This window comes from Corvus moneduloides, chromosome Z (genome assembly GCF_009650955.1).
Source record: "Corvus moneduloides isolate bCorMon1 chromosome Z, bCorMon1.pri, whole genome shotgun sequence".
Taxonomy (NCBI): Eukaryota; Metazoa; Chordata; class Aves; order Passeriformes; family Corvidae; genus Corvus; species Corvus moneduloides.
The window spans coordinates 16,456,727-16,478,575 of NC_045511.1; the positions used below are offsets into that span (position 1 = coordinate 16,456,727).

Genomic DNA, 21,849 nt, shown 5'->3' on the forward strand with positions numbered 1-21,849 from the left:
GACTCGAGTATCAGATTCATGGGGAGCCAGGATGACCAGAACCAGAGCCACATCCAAACCCTCCTTCACAGAGCACAGGTTCCAGGGCAGGCACACATCCAGCAGCACCCAGACAAGAACGGATACTCAGACACTGTCAGGCAGCTGGTACAAAGTGGCATTTTTATAAAAGCTGTTACTTGTATCAGTATCCTTTCAGAGTTTACAAACCAGTGAGAGTCCTCCAAGGAAGAGCCCCTCTTTCCTGACAGCTCTGCATGCCTCTTCTCACGTTGTCGAGACTGGTCCCTCACTGTAGCGGCTGAGACCTGGGGCCATCATATTTGCTCACCCACACTCATCCAGGAGTGATTTAGAAACTACAGAGCGAAGGTTTCAAACCTCTGGTTTTTAGACCTCAAAAACATTTCCATTTTGGTGTACATCAGCAGAGAAGGAAGCAGAAGCCTCCTGACAAACTTGTTTCTATACCTTCTGCAGATTCCATAGGAGCAAGTGAGGAAGCTGGAGGGCCTGGAGCCCTGCTGGTTGTAGACCACAGCAGACACCTTCGGGTTTTTTTTACTAATAAGCTAAAAATACAGTGGGTAAGGGCATTTCAGTTCTTTTTTACAGAGTATTTAGGAACAATATGTGGTCACTTACTTAAAGGAACATAAATCAGACTCCAACAACAAGAAACCTGGAAAAAGACACAAAGAGAGAGGTAAAAGCAATCTGAAAATGTCTGAAATAGGAAAGTGCAAGAATTTTCTTCTGTTTCACCGATAATTGCAGAAGAATGAAGCTCTGGGTAGTAACCAATCATTCCAACAGCAATTTTATTTATGATCCTTGTAAACCTCCATGCCTGCACCAAGAAAGCACAGGACAAGATGCAGCACCTTCTGAATGAAGCCCAAGCTGCTGAGTTAAGCAGTTCCTTGTATCATGGGGATTTATGAGCTGACATCAACCACAATCAAAAGAAACCTAGACCACAGTACTGCAGTGCTGGACAGGCTGATAGTAGATATGCCAGGCAGATGTTCAGAGCAAATTTCCTGATGGAAGGACAGCAATTCTGCTAAGTCCCTGAAAACAAGCACTGAATTTAGGCAGATGCTCATTTTTCTCTGAGGTGGGACCAAGGGAATTCTGCAGTTTCTGATGCTCTTTATCCAATTAGAACAATTTTAAACTGCCATTACAGTAACAACAGAGTTTCTCTTCATGCTTGATGTACAGGCAATAATGGATCCAAGACTATTGTGTCACAGTTGCAGAAAATGTTTGACATAAATGAGCTGCTTTGATGCTTGACTTTCAAACAGCCAGAGAAGAAATCCAGTTCAGTTTCATCCAGACCAACAGCTCCTCTGTCTATAAACCACGCTAACGGGTTCCACCTCCCAAAATCCAGCTGTTCCCCACTGAGGCTCCGCATAGCTCCTCTGCAAGCAGAGCACAGTGCATGTCCAAGGCAAGAACCACATCAAACCCCAGCATCAAACCCCATTCAGAGTTTTGAACTTATTTCTCCCCACCTGCTCTACAAACTGCACTTACATCTGGAAAGCCAGCCCAGGTTCTCATCTGCTCAGCACCTCTGGGGTGACTTGGACCCCTCTGTCCTTATGCCCTTTCACTCCCTGATCTGAGGCAACAGAGAGGGAAATGCAAGGGTATGTGGGGGGAAGCAGACCCCTTGGTAGAACTTCTCTGCCAGAAGAACAAACTCCTTTATTTTTGTGGCCCATGAAGAAGGGAGCTGAAGAGCTACTTTGACCAACGCTGCCTTTATTTAGTCCTCAAACTCCTGCTGAATCTGCCATGGCTGGAGCCTTTCCTGTCCTTTTATTCCAGCCTTACAAGCCTTCATTCCCCAGCAGTGGGCTGGACAATGCTAGCATGTTCAAAAACAACCTGATGGCAACCAGAACCAAGATGGGGAAATATATATGTGTGTAAGATCAAGGCAGATATGCCTGGTAACTTGGCAACAAAGAATAAAATCAGTGTAAGAGCAAAAGGTGAGGGATAATTTAATACCATGCTGCCCTTTACCAGTTGACATCTCTTTCAGTGCTTGGCTTTCACTGTTCTTTTGATCGATCTACCTCATTTTCTTGACTGAATCGTGATCCCTCATCCATTCGCAAACTCCACAGATGATTTGTTTCAAACTCTCAGGTAATACACTTAACAAGTGGGCAGACCACCCCCAGACTCTGTCTAGCACCATGACAGCTACTGGAGCATGCCAAAGGCTTTGGGCAGGCAGAGCAGCCCAGCTTGCCCTGCACTGGAGACCTTAGCTTGCTTGATTTCTGTACTGACACTGTAGTGAGAACAGCTTCCAACACAGTTAATTTTCTCTAGCAGGACATTTTTCAGTTACAAAAGAATGTTGTAAGACTCTGCCCCTCTGACACGCAGAGCAGTCAGGGTCCTGGCAGGAGAAAAGGAGACCCGACTCAGAAAACACTCATTGCCTCCATTCTTCTGCAATGACAACACAGGAATCCTGGTCCACAGCAGTCCTGATCATAAAACTCATGGGCTTTCACAGCACTTTCATGTTACTGGTGAAAGAACAGGCCCAGCTCCGTTACAGGTATGTTCAGAGGTAGCTTTGGAGGAGGAGCAGGCATGTGTGAAAGCTACTTCTTGGGCTTGAGCCAGGAGCCAGCTGCATGTTCTGAGGTATGGAAGAGAGCTAAGCACATCCCTCTGTCCTGCAGCACCCCAGCCCTCTGGTTCAGGGCGCATGACACAGCAGGGAAAAGAATGCCTGTCACCTGACTTAGCTGTAGGGCTGCATCTCTCATCCTCTCCTCTTTCAGTAAGAACTGGGTCATTCCCAATTTGACATGGTAGGAAAACAGCATCAGCCTTAGGTGATTTGACTCAGCTCCCACAAGCCAGTAAGAAATCGAAGCCTCAGCATGTAGAAGAGCTGCTGTTCATTCAGACAAGCTGAGGACCATTTGGCCTCTTCTGGAAACCCCAACACATTGTTTTACAAGAAAGCACTTGTTTATCCAAGCTAAGTTCCTTGTCAGTCACCACTTCTGCCAGCCTGGCTCTCTCCTGAATGCCTCAGTGGTTAGGATGAAACAATGCTCCTGAAGTCAACCCATAAGCATGTGCTACATCCCCTTCCTCTGATCTACAAGGCCAGTTACTCTTAAGAACAACATTAGATTGGTTTTATGCTATATGGCCTTAGTAAAGCCTTATTAGACTGTCTGCTCCTTGATCTACCAGTGCTCACAAACAGAATAACCAATGATTTGTGCCAGGATCTTTCTAGATAGCTTATTTAGTCTGGCTAATCTCTTCTGCACTGTTACAGTCCTGAATACTGGGCAAAGAGTCTTTCTTCCAGTCTTCTGACACTTCCCTACTCTGCCATCTGCCACAAACACCTGATAAACAACAGGAAGACAGTTTCATCCAGTCCTTTAAGTGCCCCAGGGCAAATTTCCCAAGGCTGAGCTACCTGAATACACCCCAGCTGTGCCAGTCCCCCTGTGCTCTCTCTGCTGTGACCCACAGCCCTGATGTGACCCACAGTCCCTGATGGCAGGCTGAAACTGTCCTCGCACACCATGACCAGGTTCCACCTCTCACAAGTTGGCAGGGTCCTGGCTATGCCCTGCCAGGGAGAGTCAGCACTGGAGGCTGGGGCATGGGCAAGGGCAGGCAGTTGCACAAGAAAGGGCAGCACCACATCTGGTGGGAGAGACAGTCCCTGCTCTCTGCCACCTACACCCCATGGCAGGCCAGCACAGCTGCTCACAAGGCAGGTACTGAACTGTCATGGTTTGGAGATTGGCATTTAAAATGAACCTGCACAGATTGCAGGTCATTATAAAATGCCAAGGAAGAAAGATCAAGGTTCAGGAGCTGCTTTCTCTGTACAGAAGGATTTGACAGACAGCTGGAGGCTCTCAGTGGACCAAACAACAAAAGTCTAAACTTGCAAATTCAAACCTAAGTGAGGAGCCATTCCTAGCAGTGAATTAATTAATTAATTAAGAGCAGAGACTCTTGCAGATTCTCCTGTTGGACTCTGTGCCCCCAGTAGGTTTTTATGCAAAGTCTAACAGACGAATCAACACACAAAATCTTTTGAGATGCTGTCAAAGTCATTTTTTTGATTCACACATCCGTGAAGCAGAAAAAGGCAAACCTGGTTCCTATGTGGCTGAATGAACTAGTTAATCTCAGCAGATCAGTTTTGTCAAAATGCTGTATTTTGTAATCTGAAAGAGCAATACATTTAGTAATGAAAAACTGGCCTGTGAGCCTCTGTGTAAAAAAAAAATTCCTGCAAAGCCATCAACAAAAGCGGTTTAAATTTGACTTTGCACTGAAACCAACTACCATGCTGATAATGTCACCTCACCTGCAATCAGTAGCTAATGGATGTGAGTGAGCAGTAGTGTCCTCAGATGCCTGATGCATATTTTGAGGCTTGGAGCCCACTAGAGCATGCTATGATGGGATGGGGGCTGCATCAGTATAGAAGTGAGGGCTCGGAGCCTGCAATAGCAAACTAAAGCCTTCCAGGCCAGCTTTATTCCCTAAAAACAGCTGCCAATGGAGAGAAATGCCGATACACAAAGAGTCTGGTGGCAGGAGGTGGAGAATGGGGAACAGTCTAATTGGCACAAAGTGAAGGCAGCATTAATTTTGGGACTCTGACCATCTATCTCTTTGAGCACTGACACGCCACCAGTCCTTGTTCTAAAGCTGACTCTCCAGCTGTCCACATCAATCGCAAAGATTCAGCAGGGAATAAGAATGAGCCTTTAGGTTTTGCAGCAGAAGAAAATGAACAGTTTTACAACAAACAGCCACTTACACTGCAAATACAATTTCAAAGCCACTTTAAGAAAGCTCCTACCCACTTCACCCTGCTCAAAGGTCCTTCTGGGTGATGGCAGAGACTTACGCTAATTTGGTGTCTTTACACCCCTTCAATTGCCCTGGCCACAATGAAGAGAGACAGGAAAGACCTTGTCCCAGCCCTGCAGAGCTAGTAGGGTCCCCATAAGGCATGGATAATCCCCCTGAGCTACTGCAGAAGGGTAGGAGGAAAGACTCAGATGCAGCGGGGGCATCTGTGGTCATGCTCACTGTCCGGACACCACCAGGCAAAAGCATCAACAGATGAGAGGCCTGCTGGCACCCCTCATTCATGCCCTACAAGGAGAGGCAGGACTACATCAAAAATACCCAGAGAAATATTTGCAAACCTGAAAGGTTTAACAAGCCTCTTGTCTGAAAAATCATTCATGCTTTAAAAATGGAGGTTGGCTTTTGCTTCTATCAATCCTAAATGGGCAGCAAGTTTCTGCAAATTGCTCTGTGTACACTCATACACGTGCCAGCACTAAGCAAATGCTTCTCTCTTAGCTCAGAAAGGATGGGCAGCAAGACCAGCTGGCAGAATAACCTTGGCACGTTATCCTGTGACTGAGATACAACAGAAAGCTGGTCTTCAAGACTTCTCATTCAAAACAGTTGTACCAACAGTAAAATAGGTTTATATAAGCAGGAAAGAGCACTCTTGCTTCCTGAGCAGCAGCACAAACCATTAACTAACTTCCTGAAGGTTTGGGTTGTTTCAAGAATTTCACATCTTGAAAGGTCAACAACTAATGGGGAAAAGCCCTGGAGCATATGTCTGATGAGTTTTCTCTGCAGAGTGAACACTTGGATGGCATTTATCTTGTGGCCATCAATTTTTACTAAAGATGGTTATAACATGACCTTCCTCTTGCTGCACTTGTAATGAAGAACACAGCTCACAAAAACATGAGAGCAAATGGACTTGTACTGTGTAAAACCCTGTGATACAACCCCTGGGATCCTCCTTTTCACACAGGACATTTCACAGGGTGATAGGATTAGAAGGCAATTCAGGTTGAAAGAGACTCACAGAAGTGTCTAACCTTCTGCCTAAAGAAGGGTCAACTCTGAGGACCAAGAAGAAATTTCAGGTATGACTCCCAGTTTTACGTGTTCCAATTTTTTTTCTGCTTTAAACATAAGTTTAAGATGGACTTAAAGCAAACTCCCAAAAGCAAATGCTGCCCTCTGTTCTTACAATAAGCTGAAGAATATCCCCACATTTCCCATACCCTAAATGTAAGTGTCCAGGTATTCAAATCCACTCCAATTTTTTTAATTTCCAAAGCAGGTCTCTCATCCCAGTTAGCTTTTTCCTTCTTGTCAGGCTTTTACCATTTACAACACAAGGTGTTCTCTTTTATGAATCTCTGTTTATGATCTTTCTGGAATAAAATGATCAGCAAGCAGAGCAGGAGACTAAGGAAATTAACCAGAACATGATGGAGAGCAATAGTAGCAGTTACTATCCACTGCACCAGTGGCAGAATGTGCACACTTGGGTTATTTATGAAGAGGTAGTGCTGTCCAAAGCACATGTCCAGCTGCCAAAAAACACATTTTATCATAATGACCCTGTTATTTACAGCTTTTATTAAATCCCTGCCTCCTGGATTCATGGGGATTGAGAGATTTTTGTATTCTAAAATGCCCCGATTTCCAAGTCAGTCTTAAGGGGCTCACACACATTTGGATGTTTTGGACATTATCATCAGTTTGAATAAGGATAAGTTTTTAACAGAATATGCCAGGCATCTCTTGAAGACTGCACTTAGGGCCTGATTTTAAAACCACCTCCAAGCAACCTTCAAATTTTGCAGGCATGATTATGCGCAGATGCCAAGACAGAGTCTGTTTGCAAACACGAGGCCTTTAATGTTTTATTTTCTGGCTTCATGTCCTGTATTTTTCTGCTCTGGAGAATCATAGAACTTCCTGTTAATGCAGATTTTTTTCCCAGCATTAATGGAGCCTGCCCTTTGCGAGGCACTGAGTTATTCACAAGAAGTGCACTCTGCTACAAAGTGGAATATGTCCAGAATAGAAGTGGCTGTAAACAACTATTTATTCCACTTCCCCTGCAGATCTAGAAGATTCTGTTCAACAAGAGCAACTAAGCTATGTCTCAGACACACCCTGCTGCAGCCAGCATGGTTAGTAGCTAACACAGAGGCTCAGTATCTCTATCAGCATCAGTCCTGGCCAGCCTATCGCAATGGGAAGGCAGCTCTTGGCTTGACCTGTCCTGCTAGGCAGCCCAGTTTTGGGCTGCTCCTGGTTGATGGCCACTCTTCTCAGAGTTTGGGATAGAAGGCATAAAGCAGAATTATATCCTAATAAATTAGGTTTTATTTAGGATTACTGAATTAGATCCAATGATAGCCAAGGTGAGATACCCTAGGTGCAGTGCTGCCAACTCAAACAGGCTTTTGCCTTATCAGTAGCCTTATATGGACTCCGGGTCCATGGATGCTGTGGCTAATGTGTCTAGGACAGGCTATCAGTGGGATGGGAAGACCCCATGGCACAAACTCTTGCCAAGTCCACAGCAGTTTCTCTGCAGTAGGTAAAGCTCTGAGAATGAACCCAAGTGGCGTGAAGCATCTCTAGAGATGAACAATCAGTGCCAAAACTTGACCACATAAATAAGAAATCCAAGTACACAGTGTGTTTACCCTCCATCTGCTCATGCTGCCCAGGATGAATCCCTGCCTGCAGACATCTCCATCCTCTTCCCCACAGTTAGGCACAGCTGGGGTACCCACAGCTCTCTGCCCTGCTCACCCCAGCACTCAAGCAAAGCTGTGACAGCCAGCAGAACCATTGCACACATGATGTCACTTGTGGAAAACAAGTCAGAGGGTGTGACTGATGTACTCACTGCCTTCATGCAGGCCCTTCATTTGGTGTATGGGAGACTGGGGACAGACAGATCCACAAAAGAAGGACCCCATTCTGACCCTGACTGTGAGGGAAGAGCATCAAATTTGCATAGGCTGTGGCATCCTGGGCTTTCCAGGGAGACCAGATGACCCAATGATGAGATTTCTATTGCTTAGGAGAGACAAATTCACAGCCTGAGCCAGCGTATCAGTGAAATTATTTTCTTGCTATAACATAAAGGTTAAACTCCAATAAAATAGCCAAGGCATCAATTCAATGATAGGGATACATAAAGGCCATCCTTTTGCTAGAGTAATTTTGGCCAAACTTCACAGACTTTCCAGTTTATACCAGCTAAACATAAAGCCCATGGTAACAGGGCTTTACAACATGTTCATACATTACCAAACCAATATTGATGGATAGCTACATGTCCTGGGTACTTGCCAAGCCCATATTAACCATCTGAGCTACTGCAAAGGATGACTAGATGCAAAAATATAACTGCCATCATGTCAATATTAGGATTGGTCTACGCAGTTCACTACCAAACTATTACTCTTAGATACAGCCCCACATGGTGGAAAAATGTTGATCTTACTTAATTGGAACGAAGTTCTATTGGCTGACCCTGGGTATATTACTATAATCGATTTTTTAATATCAGTGTAAGTATATAACCATTTTATTCTGTTGTTTCTCTACACCTTGAAAATTCGGAACCAATGCCCTGATATCAGCTCATATAGGGGAGTTCTGATCTGGAATATCATCTCTCCATCCCCAGGGATATACTGGGGATTTCATATCGAGGAAGTTCAGTGTTTTAATCATACCATGTGCAAGCTGCACACCTGCACTCATACAGTTAACAGGAGAGCAGAGAGGGACTTGTACGCATTTGCAACACCTAATTTGAGAAGGACTGAGAGATTAATGCCCAGGGATATGTATGCCAAAGGCAGGAAAGTACAGGAGAGGGTGGGTTCCTGCTGATGGCTCCCTGATACGCTCAGCCGGGATTGGGCTGGCCCATTCCCACGCTCAGCCCTAATCTCCTTTGACTTTCTCTCAGCTTGAATCAGAGCAGTGTTGCTCCCAGCCTCTCACCTGGCCATCAATGGTGACTGCAGCAAACACCGTGGAGGAGTAAGTAGACCATGCAACATCCCCCACAGCAGTACCCAGGTCAAAAACAAACATCGGAGTCCTATAAAAAAAGACACAGAGAAAAGAATTCATGGAAACACATCACACTCCGGAAGTGTAACACTGAGCCATGAACACTTGGGTGTTGCACAAGTGTGAGATGGGGTGTTTCTCTATGCCAGATAACAGGCAGGCTCTGAGCCAAATGCAAAGCAAAGCTGAGCAGCAATACAAATGGGTCAGGATTTGACCCGCTGCAATGAGAAGAGAGGTAGTATGTTTCTTTCTTTCTTCCTGAAAGCATTTTGAAAGCTTCTTCCCAACACACATAGCAAGATGGAGTCTCTCTGGTCAATATTAATAATCATATGGGAAGAAGTTATCTCACTTTTCTGGACTTCTGACAACAACATTGAATATTATAGCAGTATTGGCAACAGGAAATATGTGACTCTGACTGATTCACAATAAAATCAATTTCCTGATTGAAACCAGACATTCTTTAACCACTAACCCTGAACTTCATTCCATATTTTAAAGTGTTCCATTTTTTTTTTTTTTTTTTGCTTCTCTAGCTCTTAGCAGGTTTCTGGCTCCTGAAGCTAAAAGCTGGTCCCTGACATTTCTCTGTAGTATTTCTCTGCCACAGTAGGTCCTGCCTGAAGGAAGCCAGGTCTGAGGTAAAGCAGTCAGGCCCTGTGCTGAGCTACACTGCTTGGCATGTTCCTGGGGCAGCCAATGCTAAATCTTATATCTCATACCTGGGGAGTATAAATCTGAGTAAAAAACCAAAAAAGCAATTAGCTTTATCAACACCTGGGAGGGAAACTAGACTGAGGTTTGAGCAGAGTCAACATGTGTTGCTGGCATGTCAGCTGGACCTCCTAGCCCACACCAGGACCAAGCAGGACCTACTTGATGGTGTGATCCCAGATCTTGACTGTCCAGTCAGAGCTGCAGGAAATGAAGACTTTCAAGTGGAAGGGATTCCAGCTGATCGAGTCCACAGCCATGTGATGGGCATCAAACACATCCAGAAACTGGCTTGAATAGTTTTTTGAACACTGCAATGGAAAGAACTACTCAGTAATCAGAGTTAGAGCTCCTGAAGCTTAAATTCCTGCAGAAAGATGCCTCTGAATACTCGTACGGCCTCTCAGGATCTTTCAGGCTGGCTGGGAAGAGGTGGCTGGTACCCACAGGTGCTACAGAAAACCAGTAATTTAGCACATGCTGTTTCACCCCACTTGCAGACAACATCCTGTTCCCCTCTGCAACACACAGAGAGAGGAATTGAAGTTGTCTGGTTGGATTTAAACAGCAGGCCTCAGAGACCATTCTCCACTGTGGGAGCTGCATCGCCTTCCTGCCAGCCCGCGCTCCTGCTGTGCTTCTCCTGTGTAAAAGGTTCACAAGCAAGGCAGGGGAGAACATCCCTGTGCTGCTCAGGAGCACTGTGTGCTCACAGTACTGTGTGCATTTGAAGTGTCACAGTTAAAACCTCCAGTAACAGTGCTGTCAGCACAAGAATGTCCTACCAGTCCCTTTGACTCTAAGGAGTTTGGAAACATGCTGTAAGTCCTTTCCTGTCACCAGCCCAGACAGCCTGCTTAGAGAGCCTGCCCCATTGCACAACCCTGCAGCTCTTTCTGTTGTGCCACTTGAGACTTCCCAGAGGGGTGTGAGAACCACAGAGGTTGTCCAGGACTCAGGCGTGTCCCTGACAGGCCAGGGGGCCCCACTGAATGGCAGCCAACAGCAGCCTGTGAACTGGACAACGCCTACACACACATGCAAAGGTCAGACCAGCAGCATCACAGCCATGGGTGCTGCTGAATTGCAAAATAAAAGATGTCTGCAAGAGCTGGAAAACATTTGGGACCCTTGGAAAAGTCCAGTTGTGTGTGAGCTTATGAAGCAGGGAGAAATTACAATCTAACTGGCTGCAAGGGCACTTGATCCAAATCCTGTCAGTTCTGTGTACACAGAAATTTTAGGTTATCACCCCCAAATCTCCTTCCCTCCAAGCACATTAGAAGCTTCTTCACTAGCAACAAGGACCCCAACTCACATGAAATGTCCTTTTGCTTGTGTTCTCACACACAAGCTGTATCCATACAGCAGCTTGGAGTTGGTTTCAGGATGTTCTGTTGGTTTGCCTCAGTACTGTCAAGACAATGACTTTTCAGAACCTTTCATTACTCCCTACTGAATGCAGCACCACATCATCTGCCCAAGCAGCAGGATTGCTGAAGTGTTACATGAACTTTAATCCTTGCAAACCAAAGATCTAACTAATCATAAGGCTTAACTGTTCATTACAAGTGACACTTCTTGTCTGGGTACTGTTCACTGGTGCACGTACTGGAATAAGGGTGCTAACCATTCCCACAGTAGCAGCTCCTACATCCCTGAGAGGCTTGTTGTGGTAGGAAATGCAAACAAGAAAGTGGCTCACGTCCCACTGAGATTTACTGACAGTGTCTATAGCTTGCTAATAGTTTGTTGTATACTCTGTTTTGCTGTCCCTGCATTTAATTGTGGGACAGAAATTCCCTTTAATGTCATGTTTCATAATGTTACTTCATAATTCTTAATGTTCAGCCATCAGGAAAATCAGTGGCTTGTTTTGAAAGTCACTTTGCTGGAAACAGACAGAATAGGTCACAAGTAATTAACACATGAGAGAAGCTGCTTTATCCATCTGTCCTTTCAAGTGTGTGGATTGAAGGTCCCTAATACCTGAGAACTTTGAAGAGCGAGATGTTAACCTGATTTGCCTGCCTCCAACAGAACTGTAATGCTCAGCACTCTCCTTTCAAAGGCTTGTGGGGGCTGAGCCCTTGATCAGTGCAGCTCTCTGGGCATTGGTACAGGAGATCCATCACACTCTGGGATGTGCTGACCCACAGCACTGGCTTTGCAGTCTCCATGACACGAAAGGGATCAGCATTTTTTTCTGTGAAATCAGCAGCAAAAAGATTTCTGTAGGACATATCCCCACCTGTGTCCCTTGTGAGAAATGAACCTTGCATGCATGCTTTAGCCCAAAGGCATCCACTGTGCTCTGGCAGTTCCTGCCAGCTTCACACCACATTCACCACAACCCTTATCATTGTCTCTGAGTGCAAGACAGGGCTGCTTTGTCCCAACGATGAATTTTGAAGAAACACCACAAACTTGGAGCTTCTGAGCTAACTAGAACTGCTGGTAAAGTCTTTCCCTATGATTCAGTTCAAGAACCCTACAGTTATTAGATACGTCAGGATGAAAACAAAACCTCTGGAATATGTGACACCTAAGTCCTGACAGGATAGCTTTGAAGAGGATGACTAGATTCAGAGAGAAGGAATTTGTGCAGCCTATCTGATCCCCTAGAGCACTGCTTCAATTTGCTGAGAGTGTTTTTCTCCTACTTAAATGATGGTAGATGTGTTTGAATGGTAAACAGTATTTTTATGATGAGACAGAAATGCAAAAATACATCTAGGGCAATACCGGAAATAAGTCAAAGATGACTCTTGACAAGGCTACAAAACATGGGGGAGGAATACTGGGAGAAAAGGAGAACTCTGAGGACACAGAACTTACGAATAATCTTTGTTAACAGGACTTCAGCTTACGCTAGACGTTAGTCTGACACAAAACTCTCCCACATACATGGTAAATGGATGGTTATTTGTGTCCTTATAAGGTAGAGGGTTTCCTCAGTTCGCTAAGAGGAACACTGAGAATCTACGCAATACAGAAATCCAAAAGCAATTTTTTTCAGAGGAGGTTTGTATCTGGCAACAGAAAGACAGTGATGCCCAACACTGGCACTTCCAGGCACCTCAGTACATCCAGATCCTCTTCAGAAACCACTGACACAAACGTGTTCCATGTTGTGGTGGACAGGCTGTCACCAGCTACACCAGAGGCTCTCCTGGTTTTAGCTCAGTGACTGCTTGTAGAGATCTGCACCAGAAATGCTGAGATTTGCAGAAGGGCTTACAAGTAGAAACTGAGGCACGTGAACACATCAGGAGGAACAACAGGAAATAGTAAAAGAAAGAACCTGTGGCAATTGATGAAAAACAGTCAGTCCAGGAACCAGACAACCAGACAGAACACAGACAGAAGCCCCAAAGATAAGGTGGTGAGAAGATGAGGAACAGAACTCAAACCATTAAATATCTAGACAAGGAAAACAACTTTGCCTAAGACAAAGCAAGACTAAACACTGAGGCAAAAGATCTCTCTACTACTAAAGGGTCACTGGAAGTCAGAGCCTCTCCAGAAACCATTTTGTCATTCTCTTTGAGGGAAAACTCAAGATATGTGACAAGGATTCAACAGCCAGCATCCTTTGTCATCTGTAATAATAACAGTCATCCTGTCCCAAACAGAAAGATACAAATGTTCTGGTACGTAGTGTTAGAGAATGAGCATGAGTGAAAAAAAAGTTTTGTTTAAAATGAGAGTAACCTTCTTTCTAGTCAATCTTGCACTCATTTGTTACGTTCTCAAGAAAACTGCCTAACACTGAAAAAACCCAAAACCTTTCTTACATGAGTGTATTCAAATGTCCTCACAATTTTTCTGTTGAAGGCCTGTTTATTGGAAATAATTCTGACCAAAGACTTGAAGTCACAATGTTTCAACACAAATCTCAGAGACCATACTTTTTGATACCAAGCTGCACAATTCCTAAACAGCAAGTAAGATATGAAAAAAAGAATTCAGAATTGCATTACAGAATCATATTAATGCAGAAACAGTTTCTCCTCTACAAAAAAGGGCAATAGATAGGTCTGTGTGTAATTTAGATAATGATTTCTTGGCTTCCGAAACACTATTAACTAAGCCATTTTCAGAACTTCAGCATAATTGTTCTGCAGCTAAAGAATTAACATATTATCGTGCTATTTGTGGGCATGCCTGGTCTCTGGGGAAATAAAAAAAAGTTTCCCTGGAATTCACTTTCCAATTTATTTAATAAATAATCTAAAATTCGGCCCATGAGGAGAGCAGCCCATGTTTGATCCCTGACTCAGACAGCATGTGAGGAGTCTGTCCCTCTCACTCAACATGCACTGGAGCTGCTCAGGCTACTGTGGGACTGTTCCTGCTCCCAGTATCTGAGTAAGGCTGTGGGAGGCAGTCCACGGGCAGCTCCAGTAATGGGTTCAGATGTGCAGTGTTTCAATAAAGAATATGATGAAGGTGCATGGTAGTCCTTGAGAAATGTCTGGAGCAGCAGCTGACCCCAAAACTTCTGAAACTGCTTGTAGCAAACTCTTGGGGAATGCTAAAGGTGCAAGCACTCTTCCCCATGTTTTTTGTAGATACAGTGGAAGCCTGCTCATGCTAGACACAAGACTTCCCTTCCCTGTGTTAACCCCTACAGTCTGATTGATGATAGCCTCTTCCTGGCCATGGGAACAACAGGATTTTATAGGGCTGTGTTGCATGATCTGAGAGTGGTCACTTTTCACTGAGGCTCACCAATGCAAGAATGCTGCTTACCAGTAACCCTGATAAAGAAAGGGGAGATGCTATGTAACAGCATCTTTCTACATTTGTCCACTTAAGAACTGCTAAAATACCTGTGCAGCTTCATGGCTAGGATCACTTCTTATGTTAAAACCCTATCCTAGATCTAGTTTCACTGAAGATTATTCAAGGCAGAAAGCACCTACAGCTTTTTCAATGTCGAATTCTCTCTTGTCCAGTGCTCCTCCATGAAGAGTTTCCTTTCCTGAGTAACTCAGCCAGGACACCATCCTGAATATTTCTCCTGATGGCCCCCACCTCACACTCACCATCCACTGCCACACTCACCTACATCCATCACTCACCCAGCCACAGAGGAAGTTAAAACCTGTGGTTCCTTACCGCCTTTTGCTCAGGATTAGACACAACAGTGCCCCTAAATTTAGAGTGCAATACCCAGGGTACCAACTCCTGTGTGTGACCAGACAACTCAGAATATCTGCCCATGACTGCATGGATGTTTTCAGGATGTGTCCTGAAAGCATCAACAAAAAAACAGTACACCTGCCCACTGCCCAACAGCTCAGCTGCCCACTCCTCCCACCTCCCTTCTGCACCTGTCTTGTCCAAAGCAAGTGAGCACTACTCAGAATTCCTCCCTAGACACTGCCTGGCAGAGGGAGAAATTTCAGTCAGCATCATCCCTCTGCAAAGAATACATATTTGTTAAGTACATCTTCCCTAAATGAATGATACTGATTTCAAAATATGATTTCCTTTGGGTCCTTATTCTGTTTCAGGTTCATTTTGTAGGTGGGATATGGGGGAAGGAGTTTACATCATCCTCTAGGGATGGCTGCATGTATCTGGTCTGCATGTCAGCCTCCTGCTGATAGTCCAACCCCCATGATGATGGGCTGTGGTTACAGGTTTAACAGAGCCCCAGAGCCAGCTCAGAGGAATGGTGTGCAAATAACAGTTGTATTAAGAAGGAGCTACTGGCTTTATTTTCAGGGCTAAATACAGCAGAACTCAAAACCTCCTATTTTTAACTCGCTTTCTCAAGAAAACATGAGGCCTGTGTCCTTCTGTGTACTCATCTCTCTTCACAAACAACTTTTGCCCTCACTGTCATTTTCAGCCAAAGCTAGCTGGATGTGGGATGTGGTAACATTAAGGTCTTACACACTCTGTGAAAAGCAAAGGCGACAGAGTACAAAACATCTGGGCAGTGCCCCCAGTATGGGAAGCAAGCACAGCTTGGCTGCTGCTCTCACCATGTGTCTAGAGCTTGCTGGCTGACAGCTCCTGCCTGGCACTGGGAACCAAAGCACCAGGCTGCCAGAGGGCACTGGAGGGGAGGTAGCCAGCACCGTCTGCAGGAACCAAGGATTATAGTGTGGAGGTGGCATCACTGATCTGGGAACAGCGTGGGGTGACCAGGAGGAGGAAGGTTTGAGGATATAGCAATGGACTGGAGGTAGGAGAGCAAGGAGAAAGCGGGACTGGGAAAAGGATCTAGAAAGGTCTTAGATGTTTCTAACCTAAATGATTCTATTTGATTTTGGAAGCAAAGGGCTGCAGAACACTAATCCGTAGGAAATATGGCTTCATTAGCCTCACCGCTCACAGGATAACAGGTCTAAAAAGGAAAAGAGCTGATATTTTTCCTGCCATTTCCCCCTAGTCATGAGGATTGAGGATCAATGCCTTTTAACTTCTGCTCTGATCCTACATAGCCCTTCGCTTGCACAGCTGCAATCTGCAAAGCATTTTCTGGGATGCAGTTTGCATGAAAAACGTTTCTGCGAAATAGGGTCTTAATTGGGTCTGTGCAGAGAGCTCCCTGTGACCCTCTGCAGTGCTGGTCCAGTCTCAGGCTCACCACAGGCATCCCAGGGCAGGACCAGGCTTTGAAGCTGTACTTTGTTACCACCTGAACAAACAGTTCACATGATGAGCCTGAAAGACACACATGGGTCAGGGGATGTAAAACAAAGGATAAAGAAATCATTTTTACCTTGTAGATCTTGCCCTCTTCAGTACCAACAAGAAACAAGTAGTCTATCTTTTTGTGAAAATCAAACGATGTCCCGCTGCCTGTTAACAAAAGAAAGGTCTGTCACACAGAGAATTGGTTCAGCTGGCCAGAACATGCTTCCTGCCTATGGTAAACACACACTGCCTGCGTTTTCAGAAGTGATTTATTAGCCAGAAGCTCCCAAAAGAAATCAAAGCCATCCCTTCTGCTAAACTTTCCAAGCTGTGCCTGTCCCCAAGACCTGCAATTTGAACAGCCACCGCAGAGACATGTAAAAGGGCACTGAAAGAACCAGAAGGGAACTAGAAAGCCACTTTAGTGTAGAATTCATTTTGGTAAGAGTTGAAAATGCCTGGTGCAAATGTAAACATCGTGAGGATCTGGCCCACCTCCTATTGGGGAAGAACAGATCTTTTCTGTTTGTTTAGTATTTACAAAACTGTAAGTAGTTTCCCATGCATAAAAGAGCCCAGTGAGAAAACACCCCATCATACCTTCCTGTGCTCTTTTTACCCTTAATTCAGAATCCATATAGCAGGCTCACTTCAGTAAAACCAATAGCAAAGAATGTGATTTGGGAAGAAATCCCCTGCTAGGGACAGAAGGATCCTGTTGATGTCAAAAGCCCTGAATTGTGCAACATTGTGAACTATGTTTAAAACAGGTGTAAACCACAAACAGGATGTGACTCATTGAGATTTTGTGGCTTCTGCTCCTGAGGCAGATGCATCATCATCCAAGAAAGCCAGTTCACATGTTGGTGAAAGAAAATTTCAGCAGGGTTCTTGAGCAGAAGATGGGATGTCTGTCGAGTGCCAGAGGTACTGGAGGTTGTCCCTACCAACAGGGACACCCACAGAAACCATCAGATGAGAAACAGGAACAAGCAGACAAGGCTCAGAAGCACACAGTTACAGAAACTTTCTGCAGAGGCAGTCGTCTTAAGCATTATGTCTTTAACATTAACAAAATGTAGTTCTCAAAGGAATTGTTATGGTAATTTCAACTCTCTAATACCATCTGCATTTTTAACATTCAAATAGGTTGTTAAATATTCAAGACAAGTCTTTGAAAATCCATTTCCCGGTAACATTAACAAATAATCCCAAAGCCCCGGAGAGTTCTGCAGTGTGCTGCTTTAGCTGCTTTCTTGCAACCTATGTGGCACTGCAAAGCTTCCCACAGACTTCTCAGCAGTTACTAGCCTAGAAACACAGCAATTCTTAAATGCGGAGCAAGGCCCTGCTTGAAACACAGGTCCCATCTTCTCAGCCAAAAGCAGGTGTAGAAGGATGATAAGAGGATTCCTCAAGGACTTCCTTGTGTTATTCAGGACCTCCAGAGCTGACTCATCCCATCCTATCTCAAGCACAGGATGATCAGGATGAGAGGATTCAGCCCAGAAGGACTGCATTCACTCCACTATATGCAGAGGGAGCCTCACATAGTAAGTAGCTCAGAATAGATGCCATGTTTTTATAGAGCCCAAACTCAATAAAGGTCATCCCAAAGCTGGCTGGGTGAACTGTGTACCCAGGAAAGGGCAGAGGTTGCTTTTTACCTTGATTTTGCCAGTCCAGATCAATGTCTGACAGTAAGAACAAAACTGAGTTTTCACATACACAGGTATGTGCTTTGTCCACACAGAGATAGCCAAGAAAAAGGGACGCTTTTTCAATTAATGTTCAATTCATCTAAGTAAAGGTAATATGTAAGCAGCAAAACTTGACTCAGTTAGTGGCCATTGCTCCAGACAGTCTTTGCCCTACTACGTGATGAAAGCAAGGAGGCGTAACCCTCCTTTAGCTCCTATCCATCTCAACACCCCACTCCCAATTTAATTTCCCAGAATGACTGATTAGAGGCTTTGTGTCAGTAATTAATCAGTATGGCAAGGACTTGGGCTCTTACCAAGCGTTTGCAGCTGCAGCCCCTCTGGCCCCTGCACTGCTGTTCCGTCTCCTGACAGCTTGATGACATCCATGTGAACCAGCTCATTCTGCAGGCAGAGGAGATTCCACATGAATAGCATGCTTTGCAGCAACAATACAGAGACATTCAGTACTTTGAAATGGCAAATTTTATGGAGGAATTTTAAAAAGCTGTCCAGAAGTTGCTTAATGTTTCACATTTGGCAGCTTGCTAACATGCTGTGTTCCATAAAACCTTCAGGAAACTGATGCTTTGGTGCACTGAAACTGAGAGCCACGGGTGCATTACCTCGACATGTGCACTTGACCTGGAAAATTTCGAGTTTCAGGGTCAATGTTTTTTAGTGGAGGTTGACATAGTCAGCTTAAATCATTGTGTTTAGTTAAATCACCCTGTGTGGTTTAAGATGGATATTTCATATTCTCATGGAGCTAACTAAAGCCCCATGCTAATGAATAGTAACTTACCGTCTTGCCAGTCCTTACTTCTTAATATCTTCTTGTTATCCCCAGAGCAGCCTCAGCTCAAAATACTCACAACTTCACGGGCTCTGATATTCAAGTAATACCTAGCAAGCAGTTCACCCCAAGGGAAAAGTGCCCCATGTTTTTGTTCTCAGCAGTTCTCAGAGCTCTAAAGAGCTCTAATGACATGGCTGTGCAAGGAGGTGCATGAACAGAGGGCCAAAAGGTTGTGTCCCAAAGAGTTTACGGCTGAGGTGGGAGACAGAAGAGAGATGAAAATAGACACAATGTGGGTAAATATAAAGAAACCACCAGAGGGAAAGATAAATTCTCAGACTAGCTTTGGGAGTTAAAATACCACTGCAGAATGGAGTTGGCTGTGACTATAAGAACACCCTGGGGCTCCTTCAAACCCCAACCATTCTGTGGTTCTCTGACTATGTGGTAAACAGAACAAACAACCAATGATTAGTGAGCAGTATAAGCTGTGGACTGGATAGTATAATGAATCTGCAAATATCCCACTGAAGCACTGTGGGAACAAAACATAACTTCTTAGCTCAGTGAATTAAGCTGTAGTTGAAGCTTCTCTTAGCCCAGAGCAGGACTCGGGTGGAAAAAGAGATTTTTCCTGGCTGTGCCAGTTCAGGAAAATTTGGAAATATATCCTCTGAGAGAAGGCAGGTTACAACCACTCCTCCCCCAGCAAGTTCAGGAAAAAAATAATTTTCCTCGAAGGAAAGTGAAAGAGGTAAAAACTATTTATTTAACAAACACACAGAAAAAGGATAATAATGCTAAATAATAAAACTTCTTGCTGTGGGGAGAAATCTGGGAAAATCTCAGAGTCCTTCCGTAGGTAGCCTCTCTCCTCCTTGGAGCTGGGATGGGGTGGGCCCTCCTCCAAGGCCTCCACCTCGGTGGAAAAAGTCTTGATGTGTTCTGATGTGGAAACAGTCCAAAAAAGAAGAAGGGAAAAAAACCGAAGTCCCAGGAAAACAAAAGTTCACCTCTCCATCTCCCTCTGGAGAAAAAAAAAAGCTGAAATCTGGCTGTAAAGCAAGCAGTGTGCTTCCTCCGCTCTCTACCGCAGAAAGCAGAACGCAGAGGAGTCTGTGTATCTGTGTCCTTGAAACATGAAAATAAACTGCAAACCGCCTTGAAAGTTTTGCTCGGTTTTTTCTCTCCCCCCTCTCAGGCTCAGTTTAAAGGCATAGAAAGGCACAAAATTAATTTCTGGGCATAGGGCAGCAAAATGGGATACACATCATAAAGTCACCCAAAGACACTGGCAAAGTCAACCCCAGGAATTCCCATGCTGGGGAATGTGGGAGAAGACTTTGTGAGCATCTGTTCAGTACTGCAGCTGAGAGGGGACAATGTTCTATAAGGCATTTTTATCATATTCCGGGGGTACAAATTCACAGAAGATTCAACAAAGGTCAAAACCCATAAAGTAATGTACTTGCTTCTCACCAATTCTCACTGCTGGACACCCACATGCCCTGGCCTATAGATGGAAATAAATTTTTCACTGAGAGAGCAGCAAGAAGCAGGACAGACTCCTGCAGAGCTCCGCCCTAGTGACTCTTCTTACAGATCGTTGGTTACAAGCCTGATTCAGTGGGTAAAAGCAGGAGTGATGCTAAGAAAGAGGCCACACATGCTGATGTACATGTGCAAGAATTGGAAAGAGCAGTGTCCAGAGCAATCAGGAGCAGAGCATTTTCTGCTGCACACCCAAACAGGAGTGCTGCTGGGCTGTTGGGAGTGCAGTCAGGACAAGCTGAGCAGGCACTTGCTCCTGCTCAAGCTCCCAGTTCTGCCTGCTCTCCAGAGAGCATGTGCCCTGTCCAAGACATGAGGCTGGTCTGAAGTGCAGCTTTGGAGCTGCCTGCAGCTGGTCATGTTGATACACCCAGTGTGTCAGGCGTGTGATCTGGGTAGGCCCAGAGATGTGCTAGCACACTATCTCTGTGTTCTGGTAGAAAGGCAAACCTCAAAAGACCTTCGTTCTAAGCACACACTTTTCTGCAGCCTTCCTCTGAAGATCTACCCCAGCACCTTCACCTGGCAGAGGCCCCTATGGACAGTTTCTGCAGCCCTTCTCCTTCACAAAGGACCCTGTTTGTGCAGACTCCCCTGCTGTGCTGGTTTTATCTTGTACCCAGCTTTGCAGCATGAAAAACACTTCTCTTCCTGGGGCTCTTTGTCACCAGAGCTGTTCACATATCCTTCTGGGTAAACAGCCTGCTGACAATTTGGCCTTCCAGGAATACTGAGCAATAATATGCTGCTTCTGCCTAATAATTGTAGAGCACTTTGTAAGCATTAGTGAATCAGGCCTTACAGCTGCTGTTTTCCCCTTAGTTCTTATCAGCCTTAAGTGATGAAGCAGGCCCAGAGCTGTTCAGTAATTTAGCTGTAGGTCACACAGGAGGGGGTGAACTACAACTACTAATCAAACCTGAGATTGCTGAGCATCAGCCAGAGAAGCAATGCCATGCTTCATCCCAAAGTGTTCTTTGAAGTGTCTGTGACATTTCTACTTTTTGGTAGGCAATGTGTGCACCCAAGGTGGGGGAGTAGAGTCATCCAGCAGCAGAAGTCCTGCATCCTTCCTTGATGTTTTACACCTTTATGAGGATCCAAAGTCAAGTCAAGACAGTCTAAGTACACAGAACTCAAGTGCTTTTTCGTGAAATTTGTCCAAAGTGACTGTGCCCATTTCTAACAGAGACAACCGCTATGGTTAAGGCAGATCAACTGTCCCTGGCTAACATTTGACAACTCTTCTATCCAAATCTTGAGTGTGGTTTTCCAAATATTTAGCTGGAAGAAAGAATGAAATTATTCACTTTGTGCTCTTGGCTTTGGAAGTGTCAAACAGCTACCAGTGTTTGAAGCAGCTTTACTGCTGGACAGTCCGGTCAAAAAGATTAACGAAGCACTTTTTCATTTATACCCTATTTGCGCTGTGGTTTTGTAGAATAGAAAACCTCT

General features: G+C 44.8%; 1 protein-coding gene across 2 annotated transcripts in view; it reads right to left on the minus strand.

The window, feature by feature from the left end:
- The window catches only part of DNAI1 (dynein axonemal intermediate chain 1), a 138,326-nt gene that overhangs the window by 32,681 nt on the left and 83,796 nt on the right, over window positions 1–21,849 (minus strand). The window contains exons 15-18 of one of the 2 annotated variants that reach the window (XM_032096852.1): window positions 18,362–18,449; window positions 16,430–16,509; window positions 9,850–9,998; window positions 8,896–8,995 (exon numbers count right to left, since the gene is read on the minus strand). In XM_032096852.1, coding sequence (XP_031952743.1) covers window positions 8,896–8,995; window positions 9,850–9,998; window positions 16,430–16,509; window positions 18,362–18,449 — 417 coding nt within the window. The remainder of the gene's footprint in view (window positions 1–8,895; window positions 8,996–9,849; window positions 9,999–16,429; window positions 16,510–18,361; window positions 18,450–21,849) is intronic. The other variant, XM_032096853.1, reaches the window with a different exon arrangement.